This window comes from Papaver somniferum, chromosome 9, assembly GCF_003573695.1.
Source record: "Papaver somniferum cultivar HN1 chromosome 9, ASM357369v1, whole genome shotgun sequence".
NCBI classification, from domain to species: Eukaryota; Viridiplantae; Streptophyta; class Magnoliopsida; order Ranunculales; family Papaveraceae; genus Papaver; species Papaver somniferum.
In genome coordinates this window covers 33,463,961-33,476,736 of record NC_039366.1, presented here as the reverse complement: position 1 = coordinate 33,476,736, position 12,776 = coordinate 33,463,961, and the positions used below count along the sequence as shown (strand labels likewise).

General features: G+C 37.1%; 1 protein-coding gene and 1 long non-coding RNA gene across 6 annotated transcripts; one reads left to right on the top strand and one right to left on the bottom strand.

Moving 5' to 3' along the window:
* Positions 1–264: 264 nt before the first annotated feature.
* LOC113308268 lies at positions 265–2,374 on the top strand. Its single transcript, XR_003339629.1, has 5 exons — positions 265–575; positions 763–846; positions 1,410–1,504; positions 1,612–1,697; positions 1,791–2,374. It is a non-coding gene; the product is annotated as an uncharacterized LOC113308268 (long non-coding RNA).
* Positions 2,375–4,941: 2,567 nt separating this feature from the next.
* On the bottom strand, positions 4,942–11,793 carry LOC113310387 (SAC3 family protein A-like). 5 transcript variants are annotated; one of them, XM_026559050.1, is made up of 7 exons: positions 10,936–11,787; positions 9,924–9,994; positions 9,682–9,759; positions 9,396–9,569; positions 7,515–7,866; positions 6,823–7,430; positions 4,942–5,599 (listed from the first exon to the last, which is right to left on the bottom strand). In XM_026559050.1, exons 2-7 carry the CDS (start codon positions 9,978–9,980, stop codon positions 5,189–5,191), a joined length of 1,680 nt encoding a protein of 559 aa, XP_026414835.1. In that variant the 5' UTR covers positions 9,981–9,994; positions 10,936–11,787; the 3' UTR covers positions 4,942–5,188. The 5 variants fall into 5 exon arrangements, with proteins under 5 accessions (XP_026414835.1, XP_026414834.1, XP_026414832.1 ...); XM_026559049.1 differs by having other exon boundaries at positions 4,942–5,596; positions 6,823–7,866; positions 10,936–11,793; XM_026559047.1 differs by having other exon boundaries at positions 6,823–7,866; positions 9,924–9,988; positions 10,936–11,785.
* Between the last annotated feature and the right edge of the window lie 983 nt (positions 11,794–12,776).

Below are 12,776 nucleotides of genomic sequence, written 5' to 3'. Positions count from 1 at the left end.
CGAATGGTTTTTGCTTTCGTTTTCAATTGTAGTTTGTGCCTTGTTAGAATTTTTGGTACTCACCATCTATCTAACTCCTTTAAAAGCCTAAGATCATTAGGCTTCACGTTGAACGGTGACCCTCACCCACTCACAGAATTGCTATTTTCCACTTTTCCTCGGAGGAGAGAAAAACAAGGCTTTTTTTAGCTAAAAAAATAAAGTTTTATATTTATCAACCAGTGACAAAAAAAAAAACTACGAACAAACCTAGGGTTTCTTTTCTACAAAACAAACTCTGTTGTTCTTCTGCTCAGAGTCTGTGAGAATCAATCGACAGAGTCAGTTGAGCAATCTGTGTGGTTAATGAAGGTTGAAGAGAGTTTATGTTGATTGAAGAAATAAATCAGAGAGAAACAGAATTTAGGGTTTCATCTGATTTTGATGTTGTTGTGGAATCGACAGGTTTATTGGGTTGTTGATAGATAAAGATTAAGAGGGTTGATGCTTGATTGAATTAAGAGATAGGGTTTCATAAGAAATCCAGAGAATATGTAAAAGATGAAGTTATAGAGTGTTTGGCGTTTGTTTTGCAGGTACGATTTTAATCCCTAACCCTAATATCTTCTCGCATAAACGTAATTAACTCTTGTGTTTCCACTACCGACTCCTTTCTTCTCCTGATCAGGTATGATATCTATTTCTCTTTATTCTGTTTCATTTTGATTTTCTATTTTTTGTGTGTATGATTATATGCTACCACTTATATGGTCGTGAAATCAGAAGGTTAGGGCGTGATTTAGAGTCCGTGAGGTAGTGGGAAGCTTTGGTTTCATTCGAATTTGGTTTTGGCCTGATTAGTGTCAGGTACATGACTAATTGACCTAACCATTTTCTCTTTATTCGTGATATTTGATTTGTTAGGGTTTACTTGATTAGTTAGAGCTGAATTAGTACTTGATTTTTCCATATGTCTTCTTAATGACTTAGTAAGTTTTTCGTAATGATTGAGCGACCTTGATGTTACTCAATCTTCATTTAACTTTTAATCTTCAGCATGTGCGTTTATTTGGTTAAACTATACCTAATTCTATGTCAAAGATATAACTGTCAATTTTTTTCTCTAACCTGAGGAAATAATTTGGTCCTGGATTCGATGGTTGGGTTGTTTCCCTGAAAAGAATAATGACCATTATTCTTATGGTTTCATAATTGACATACTTATTCTTACCGATTGCATACTGTGAACCTGTGGAAGAAAGTCGGTGCACCATCCACAATTAGGGGTGAATCACAGTTCAAATCTTCCGTTCACAATATATTACCTAAACATCACAAACGGAATCATTTTCTATTTGATGCAAATTTTAATGTATTTGGTTGATATCTATGATGGAGGTTGACAAGATATGAAATGTGTTGTATTGTAGTGTGTCTAAGTGATTTGGTGGTCATGATGGTGCTGAGAACTTCATCAAGTCAGAGAGATTCAAGAAGATGAATGTTGAGATCGTTCTCGATGACGGTAATTTATAATCTCTTCTGTTGTCAATGTTAACTCATGGATTTTTGAATACTAAATTTATGTTAAGACTTGCAGGTGACCTAACTCACAACCAATGTTATCAACAGGTGACCAAATTGCAACCAAGGCAAGAGGGGTTTAATGCACTGCAAAACAATTGACAGTATACCAAAAAAAGGGACAATAATAAGTGGTATAATAAAAGGTTCTTTTTCATTTATTTTGCTCCGTTCTATATGTTTTTTACACTCTTATGCTTATTTTGTTTGTGTATTTTTTTTTGAAGCATGTAAATATTATTAAAATAATGCGGCAACTATAAGAGGGTAGGTGATACCCAAGGAGTCATCCATTAAAATTTGACTAATGCATGGTGGGATTGTATGGTCCCAAAATAAAGTTGTAAGGTTCTCCAGTTGGTTGTCGTCTGCCGCCAGATTGGCCAATCCATCCGCTGCCTGATTGCCTTCCCTGTAGTTGTGTTTGACGATGCATTGGGGGATCTGTGTCATGATTTGTTTGGTTTCAGAGATCATTCCTGAGATGTATCAAGGCGGATCGACATCTAAGGTTAGGAATCGATGCAAGTTTTCCGAGTCGGTTTCAAATTCAACCTTTGGCCAGCTTCGTTCTTTTGCTGTGCTGGTCGTTATCAGCATTGCCCATGATTTAGCTGTGAGGGCTGAATCCCTACAAATGGTTGTGCTACTGCAACTAGGGTGTTAGCATAAGCATTCCTACAAATGAAAACCTGCTCCAGCTATTCCTGGATGTAAAATTATTACATGTAAGGCTATTCTTTGTATATGGAACATTCTAAAAATTCTTAGATTACCTGTAAGGCTATAATACCTCCCAGTATACGTTTTTTTGCCAACAATTTAGATGGTTTTCTTTTTTGCGGCAGCTGCCTCTTCTCTAAACCAGGCGTGACAAGAACATGATTATATAATAATTGTGAATATTATCTTCTTTTTGTAGCTACAGTAGGGGCAAATACAAAAAATAATGGAAAAAACCTGTTAAGAGAAATGGTTCCAAGGCCTCAAATACAGTTTTGAGGTTGGGGTACAGTTTTGAGTTGGTATGCACCTGCTTAGGAATTGCTTAGGCATTTGTCTATAACTGACGTAGCTTTTCATTTTTAACATTACATCTCAAATACTAGCTAATTCTTTTTCTTCTAAATTGAGGTACTTACTATCTTACCTCAAATGGAAGAGCACATAATTTTTAACCATGTAGATGTGCGGTTCGACTCCCACAAATGGTATTCTTATTTGAGTGGGATAAAACCTTACATGATTCGAGTGCCAATATGCCAATATTAACTCTTAATTAAAAGGGGGATCATATTGGACTAATTAGAGTTTCACCTACTCTTTGGATTTCATATAAAATCCACACCTTTTAAAGATGACATCTAGGAGTCTGCAATTAAGGTTTAATGTATCACAACGGGGCCGTGTGTAGCATGGTTAAATGCCAGTTTTGGTAAAACAAAATTGTATAAAATTTATGAGAAAAGATATATGCCCGTAGCGTATTGAAAATCTTAGTAGTTTACATACTCAAATTACTTAATATTAGATGGAAGCATTACTCTATCCACGAGCAGTGAACTTAATGAAACTTTTTGCATTTTAAGGTACGAACTATGGTAAGGAAGAATGCAGATTTTATGAATAGTTTTTAAAACCGAAGTAAGCTATACAGATTTCAAGAATGTATCACGACGGGGAGAGGCGTAGCCAAGCCACACGAAATGAAAAATCTTAAGTGACAGGCGAGGCGAGGCGAAGCCGAGCCATACCAGATAAAAAATGCATCGGGATGGGGGCGAGGCGAAGCCGAGCCACACCAAATAAAAATCATAAACGACGGGCGTGGCGAAGCCGAGCTTTACCAAATTAAAAATATGGTTCGAAGAAAGAGGCAGTGATACATTGTATTTGTAGTTGGTGCATAGTAATGCCATTCTATTTGTAGTTGTTGATTGAATTGGTTTACCAAGTTTGCAAAGCGCACAGGCACAAAATCTAGTTACTTTGATCCACCTAATGGGTGATAAAAAAAACATCTAAATGCATAAAGCTAAGCGTAGTGCAATTCGGTCTAGATCGTCTGTGCCACTGCTTGGGTGTGCCCTATGTGCCACACCAATAGAAACACGGTATTTTCTCTTGGATTTGTAATATCTTCTTTAACTAATTAATTATCTTTCCTAATCGATTAGTGTTGTATAAATAGAAAATCTATTTAGTTAGTCATGGTTAATGAGAGGAATGATGTGGCGTGTTTCTATTGGTATGGCACATAGGACACACACAAGCAGTGGCACAGACGATCTCGACCCAGTGCAATTGTCTCGAATATCGACTTTTAATTGACTGAACATTATACTGTGAACTCATCACAGTATTATTTCGTCGGACAAGAATAAAATAATTCGGTTATAATTACTCCATATTAAATCACGATATTTTGGGGATTTTATTTCTTTTCCTAAAATAAATATTTGATTAATGTAAAAGAAAATCGAATTTTATTAATCAGAAAACGGACATTTTGGAACAATAATATGGTTGTTTTGTTTTGTGCACACTTTTTAAAATAATATGGACAAAATTGGACTCTATTTTGACACTATTTTATTGCGTTCACCAGGCAAGTAAGAAAGGAAAAAAATGTATCACGTTGGCTAAAAAATATTATATTGCGATAATTGCTCGATTTTGAAATGTCTCGATTGGGTCCAGATCGTCTGTGCCACTGCTTGGGTGTGCCCTATGTACCACACCAATAGAAACACGGTATTTTCTCTTGGATTTGTAATATCTTCTTTAACTAATTAATTATCTTTCCTAATCGATTAGTGTTGTATAAATAGAAAATCTATTTAGTTAGTCATGGTTAATGAGAGGAATGATGTGGCGTGTTTCTATTGGTATGGCACATAGGGCACACACAAGCAGTGGCACAGACGATCTCGACCCGTCTCGATTAAAATGATTTCGGCTAAAAGAGTAAGAAAATCCGAAAACTTTGTAAATACGGATCGTACATCGCAGTTCATTTGGAAATAAATCTGAAAAATCAAGTATTTTAATTGCTACCCATTTTTTTAATATTATTCATAACAAGTGTCCAATATCCATAAGCAATAAACAGATCGCACGGTTGAGAAACTATAAAAATTCAGCTAGGATTGTGCCAAGCTGAATTCCCCACCGCTGTCAACATTAAGGGACACGACACATACCTTCAAGGGTTTCCTGAGGATTGTGTGAGAGGATTATGGAAATGTGAGGTTTGGTAAAGCCGTAGTTTCCAAGTAGAGAAAGGACTGAATCTGGATATGTTGAAGTTTTGAAATTGACAGTTTTAGAAGCAGTAATAGCTCGATTTTTCAGATAACCCACTTGAAGAAGGATTATTGAGAAGGATGCATATTGCGAATAAAAATAGATCTACACCTAATTACTACTACCTTCATTGTTGGATGCTAGTATTGAACTAAACATGGCTCAGAAGGAAAGCTAACATAAAACAACAATTCAAAAAGGGGCCTAAACTGTTCCGGTTTACAAAATTCACCGACTATAATGCTTACAATATTTCCTGGCTGAGATTGAGATGTAGTTTCTATCCTCTCATAGTCGCCAATCTCACAGCAAAGATTTGTCATTCAACGGGATAGGAAATATCTGGAAATTCAGGAATCTTACCACAAACTTGATCATGTTCTGACAATGCTTCTTCTTGTTCGACTTGATCATCAACCAAAAAAGGAGGAAGAATACTGGCATTTGTTGTGATCTGCAGTTCATCTGCTCGCCGTGTATCCATTGAAGAACCAGATTGCAACCCTGATGCATAAGTCCGAGCACCAGGATGTGTAGCAGGAAAACATGAAGTAGGTCCTTGAGAAAAGGCAGTCTGCTGAATACCATGGGAAACTTCGCAAGGAACTGGATTCAAGTCCAAAGGCATTTGGAGAAGTGATGGAGTACGGCTGACACCATAATTTTGGAAAGCAGCGGGACCCTGTCTCTGGTAACCGCCATATGTGCCACCTGTTACTTGACTCACCTGCTATAAAAAGTCATAACAATACAAATAGTTCAGTTTAGTTTCAGCCTGAAAAAATGGCACACAGACACATGAACTAAATTTTGAGCCCCCTTATGCTAATGTCATACTAAATTAGACTCGATTTTTGCACTTATCACACATTACCTAAATAAAAGCAAAAGTTTACTACCTTAAACATGCCATTCTAGATTATATGCAGTTTAGGGGAGGGGGGTAAAAAGAAATGGAAAAAAATTGTCAAAAAAGATGTCACCAAAGAATGAACAAAAATATATCAAAGAAGAACCAAATGAGGCTGCTAATCCTCAAGTCAAGGTTATATATCAATTCACCATGACAACAGTTACCATAACTTGCATCATGTAAGCATAAAAAATAAACAAGCACATATAGCACCTGATATTAAAGGCCTCTCAGAGATGTAAATGAAATGCATACTATCAATATGTAAGACATCAACTAGGATTGACAGCTTTAATAAGAATACCCCCAAAGAATTCCTTTTTGATAGTTAAATAGGGTGTTTGGAACATCAAATTAGCATTTCAGAAGCAAGGGAAAAACCAACACATCTTTCTTTACTATGGAATAAATAAGCAGCAAAATATCTCTCTGTAAACAATAGAAGAAAGGTTACTAATTTCTGCAATACACAGCAACTTCTTTAACCTGTCCCACCACAAACAATAATAACCAGCTCCCTACCGCACCATCACCATGCTACAACCACCACCTCTCTAGTTTCTAATTTCTATCTTCTTCTCATAACATAAACTAAAGCAGCTTTCACCTTTGCAGAATGTCTATTTCTAAGCTCCAGTGTAGCATTTAATCAAACTTTCATCTAATTCCTAAGGTTTCTCTCTGCAAATGAACTTCTACAAGTTCTTCCAAAAGCTCCTACTGTACCACAAAAAGTACTTGCATTGTTGCCAAAATGGTCCATGCCTTAATATCACCATGTGACAACCTGCTGAATCTAGTGCAGAAGACCCTATTGCATAGCTTCTAAACTACTGACCTGTGCATTAATAGCGCAATGTGACTTTAAGCACCCAGATTTCAAAGGCCTAGAATTCAAATTGAAAGAACCTTGGAGCAAAAACAACATGTGCAGCTCAACCGAAGTAAACCGAAATTTGTTCATGTAGCTATCCTTGTTGACATGTGCATGTGTGTGACTGTGTGCAGTTTACCCAAAAGTAAATAAATAAACCCCGAACCTGAACAGTAGGCAACCCAGATGAAATGGGTTCTGGTCTCCGTGACATTCTGCTGGTTGAAGTGGGTTCTGGTGTCCATGGTGTGGCACTGGATGCAGTTAGTTCAGGTCTAGTCCATGATGGGGTGCTAGATGCAGTGGGTCCGGGTCTCCAGGATGTGGTGTTGGTCCTGTTGGACGGTGTGGGCATAAATTTCCATGACGTAGTGCCAGGAAGTTGAGTAGGTAATACACCAAGAACATCAGGAAGTACAAATGGTGTCACCAAGTGGTTGAGTATGTGCCGGTTGGTGGTTCGAGAATCACGAGTAGCCGCTCTGGTGGTGGATTTATTTTCAGTTCCGGGAGCACAGGTAACAACTGATGAAGTTTGACTATAATTATCGGCAGTAACAGCTAAATTACTGGAACTTTGAGCATTGCTTGAGTGTGCAGGTGTGTATTCTGAGTAATGAGGAGAGGGATAATCTGCATAGCTACTACCATCATTCCATACGTCGGCCTGCGTTAATTGACTACTATAGGCAGTGCTTACTAACCCTCCAGATGTCTGATAATCCCCAGTATCGTGGTAAACGCTTGAATAACTTGCAGACCCCGCATAAGAGCCTGAATTCTGAGATGAGGTAAGAGGCTGATAAGGAGAACCTGAGTTTTGAAACCCTCCAAGTTGAGGAGTATACGGTTGATTACCTTGCTGGCAGTTATCCTGATATCCAATAGTTCCATAACCATAAGGATCGTCATAAGTTGAATACGATGCATAGCCAGAATAATCTTGTGTTCCAGTTGGTACTCCCACGATAGATGAATCTGCAGCATATGATGAAGTATTCAATCCATATTGTGCGTTTCTTGGTGGAGGATCCGTCTTCTGATAAGGGTAATAGACTGTATCCATATAAACTGCATTGTGCACTGAGCTGTTCGTCCTATGCATGGCCCATGGCGCAGATTGAGACCCTGTTATTGGTGTTGGAAGTGGCAGCATTGAGGATAGATATACAGATGATCGTCCTTGATTTACATCTGCAACCTGGCGTTTCTGTCAACAAGCACAAAAAAGGGGGGGGGGATCTTATAATGGACTTAACGAATAGTAGCACCAATCATTGATAAAGCAAGACAGATGAACAACAAGTATTACAAAAATAAGATAAAACTTGAGAAACACTTAACTATTAGTGCATACCATTTATTTTAAAAAATCATAAAATGATCGTATATAATCAGTACAATAAATCAATATGAACATCGTGATGCATATTCATCTATAGAAGAAATACTTCTTTCGACCTGGGGACCTCCAGGATTTTTGAATGAACCTTGACTAGCTTAATGTTAGATATGTGAATCACATGAATATCAACTAATCCTTTCACTTCTGAGTTCTACTCTTCAGACAAGAAAACCAAGCAACTAACTGACTGTTGTATGAAAACAAGCTGACATAGGATGGTGAAAATTAAACCATACAAGCAAACGTCAGTGAGTCAAGCTTATTTCCTAGCACAGTGATTCTCTTTATTTAATATCACATTAATGGTTTGTGGGACAGAAGCATTACTATTACCTACTAAGGCAAACAAAAACTGGCAAAACTTGCTGACTTGGGATCAGCACACATACTATTTACTCAGATCCCAAGTAGAGAGGTTGACCACTAATGGTGATTCACAAATATTAGATATCCTTAAAAAATCTACAAGTAGTAAAGACCCTATTATCATGGTATGCCAAGTTTGGCCCTTTACCAAATTGGCATACACTTCTTCTTCTTCTTCTAAACCTTTAGTCCCAAACAAGTTGGATTAGGCTAGAAAGGCACAATGAGGACTTCCCAAGCAGTCACCCATCTTGGTACTGCTCTCGCCTTTTCCAAGGGAATGGCTGGTTTTCAACCAAACAAAGGTACACGAGGACTTCCCAAGCGGTCACCCATCTTGGTACTGCTCTCGGCCTCTATTGGTTTATCGCTGGCTCGCCACGCCTATCGCAACCCTGATTTCACAGGGAAATACGCCAATCCCAAACACTCCTCCTTTATCCTGGCTTGTGACAGGCTGTGTAGAAAACTACACATGTGGAGTTGGTTTCAAATCGGCATACACCAAGGTCAACAGATTAATTGACCAAAGCAAACAATAAGCAGAAAAGTAACACAAATAGTAATAGCTCTGCGATTTCATCATAATGATATAAGTTTAAAATGACAAATACCCTATCACATGACTGATTTGTGCATCATTTGGTAGGAAGGAGTGAGGATATAAAGTATATGGCTGATTTTCGGTGCATATTAGCAACAGAAGCAAAACCTATAAATATTTGGTGATTGGGCAACAAAAACAATAAAATGTCTGACTTCATTTAAAATTTGAGGAGAGAGAGAGAGAGATTTGGACGAGAAACATGACGCTATGGGTATAAATTTATGTCTGTTGTGAGTTTGTAGAAACCGGGTTTAAATATGGCAATCCAGTTTTCATCCATATTACCAGTCTTGTGATGCTACTGTACACAAGAAATAAACACGTGCATGAAAGACACGACTAAGATTAAAATTTGACTAACCGCTGTAAGAGCCGCACTGAGTACCGGATTCTCCAAATAATTACGACATCGTTCCTCCAAATTCCACACCTTTTTATCATCATATTTACTATATTTAAATTCAGGTATTCGCAAACTACTCAGCAGCCTTGTTATATCTTTTTGACACTGCGGAAGATAACCGCTTGTGTCAACCTATAAAAGATAATCATTTAGTCACGCAACTGAAAAAGTAGAAGAAAGCAGTGTGACAAAACAAAAGAAAAAGCTACGGGAGGGAAAGGAAATAATCGAGAGAAATAAGTACCTCCTGATGAAGTCTATTTTGGATCTTCTCTACCAATATCTCCAACTTAGGAACGCAATTCAACTCCATGAATTTAATCTGTAAGGGAAAATGTTCGAATAAAATTCAATTGTATTAGTGTTGTTCAAGATCAGAATGTCCATCATCGTAACAACAAAAACAATGCAGTGTTTTCCAGAAGGGAAAAGTTCTTTATCATAAGACGTATAATTCAATGTCGTAAATGAGATGCAGCAGAGTACCCTTTTAGCTATTTCATCTCCCCCGGAACCACTGGTACCCGTTGAAGTAGAGCTCATTGTATAAACTGATGCTACCCAAGGAAAGACAAAGAGAAACACAGTAAGTTCACTTAACCATGCCATTGGAAGCTTTCTATGTATACATTTAACCACAACAAAAAAACCCATTAAAGACATTGGAAGCTTTCCTTAGTTTAGAGTAAAAAAAGTTATGCAAACTTGATTTAATAAATGGAAACATTCTTGTTGTAGAAACTAATCATCTTAATCTCACAAGATTCTTCATTATTAAGAGATGCTACACCAATTCTAATCTAGGGGTTTCCATGGTGTTCTTGAAACTCAAATAAAAAAAGAACCTAAATTCCAACTAAAAGATTAGAAGTTTTAACACACACAGCTTCTGATGGTTACCATTAGAACATATCTTTCAATGTTTCAAGATTTGAGGTTGCATATTACATGATCAGACATTATCTTACAGAGAGATGAAACAAAAAGAAGTTTGAAATTAAATCATATTTCATTATAAAACATATACAATTATAAAGAATGTAATGAGAAAAGGTTAGGGAATCAAGAGAGCATGATGAGGTATGGAAAAGAAGCAGTGGAGAGGTATTACATTTCAATTACCTGGTTGGTGAAGAAGAACCAAGATTTATGTTTCAGCTTGAAGAAGAAGAAGAAGAAGAAAGTTAAAGATTTACTTTGAGCTCTGTGTGTTTGTCTCAAGAAAGTGAATTATTCAAGAAATTATAGGGTTTGAGCTTTAGGTTTTATTTCAAGAAAATGGGTTACTAAAGAGAACCTAACAATTTTTCTTTAAGCAGAGAAGATATAAGCTTATATAAGGAAGGTTTAGAATCATAACATATAGTTGTTTATATGAGTGTTTAGTTCCTAAAAGGATTCCATATGGAGTAGCTATAATATATAGAGACGAGAATTGAAATTATAGAGACGATTGTATAAACAACAACATACTTGGCAAGGCCACATGACAATGTACCTCTTCGTTGAGACTGATTTGCCCTCTTCGGATCGACGACGAGCAACCGGCATGATGACAATTCCTTACGAACTCAGTAATGTTTCAGGAAAAGTGATACATTCATTTAAAAAAAAATTCCTTCATTTTGCCGAAAATTGGCCAAATTGAAAGTATGAATTTTCCTGAAACAGTATGCTATAAAATTCATCATTTTGTAAAACCCTAAACAAATTCCTCCACCCATAGCAAAGCAGTTGCATAGAAATCCTTTAGCTCTACGAAAATATGAATCGGTGAAGATAAATTTATGCTCAAACCGATCTAAGATCGAAACTGGAAATGAAAATATGAATCGGTTACACGAATCAGTGAAGATAAATTTATGATCAAACAGATCTAAGACCAAAAATTGGAAATGAATCTTATAACCTAATCGAAGCTGATAACGTAGAAATGACCTGTACGCGTTGATTGTGAAATTGTATTTACGAATAAACTGAGAGGAAATTATTAATTGTATAGAAATTTGCATGGTATATCAGGGGAGTTTTAGTGGAGGAGGAGAAAAAATCAGAGTATCGGCGGCGAAAAGGAGAAAAAGAAAAGAGGAGTGGCGAGGTTTGGTTGTTAGTATTTTGCCGCTGCTCTCTTTTCCCCTTTAATAAACGAGGATATTTCCACCCATAAAGATGGACGAGCTTGGGGTAATACCTAATCAAGCCGGGGGTATTTTAATGTTCATGCTTGCGTGTTCATAAAAATTGTTCGTCTATAATGAGATTGGTAGTTTGGTAAGATCGTTGTTATCGGGGAAACTCAATTGTTTGAGGGAAGCAAAAACCGTTTGACTCTAGTCTATTCAATAAAACACCCAATATAAAGGCAGTTTTCTGTCCCGATTATCCACTTACATAAGTGACCTCGTAGATTTTCACCTTCGTGTTTCTCTAAGCGTAACAAAGCTTCCAACCTTCTTATACTTCTAGACAATTAAGGAAAGCCACGTGTTGGTTCCGAGTTAAAAAAACAAAAGGGAGGGAGTCAGATAATAAGAAACGAAAAGAAGACTTTTCGAAGAAACCCGAAGAGATATATCGAACAGCAGTACCAAGGATTTGACATAAATGACCAATAATTAGAAGAGGTGCGCCAGCAGCGAGCAGAGAAATGCATTGGAGTATCGGTATTATCATGCACCCGAATATGCATATGGTAATTTCCCCAAAAAATAAAGTTAGCTTCGTCCATGTCCACATGATAAAAATATTTTTCTTTGCCACGACTTTTCTTGATTTGCTAGGAGCCATTACTTTCACACGGTACGTGGGGTTCGGATGTTTGTCGTTCGAAGAAATTTCCATCTTACTTGGCCCACCTCACCACTTAGGTGGTATTTCATCATAGGATTCATATAAGATCCATTTGTCCAGGTATCGTTATATACATCCACAAAGCCGTATGTTAGAGCATTACTCGGTTTGTAACATCCCGAATTCCAAATCAGGATCAAACCTGTATGGAGATCCGAACTCGAAACATATGCATATATATTTTTTTATTGTCTAAGTTATTTCACCAAACATAATTTAACCTTTCTAACATGAATTTAAACATACTAGTACAACCGTTGTCACCGTGGGAAGGCCGACCGAAGAAGAATCTGAAGATGGGGTTTGTCTGCGACTACTTTCGCCCCGTTTCAGAAAAAGTGATACTTTCGCTTCGTTTCATACTTTTCCAAAACGGAGCGAAAGTATCACTTTTTCTGAAACGGGACGAAAGGATCACTTTTCCCGAAACGGAATGTGAAAGTATCACTTTTTCTGAAACGGAAAAATTAGTCGATCCATAAACCAAAA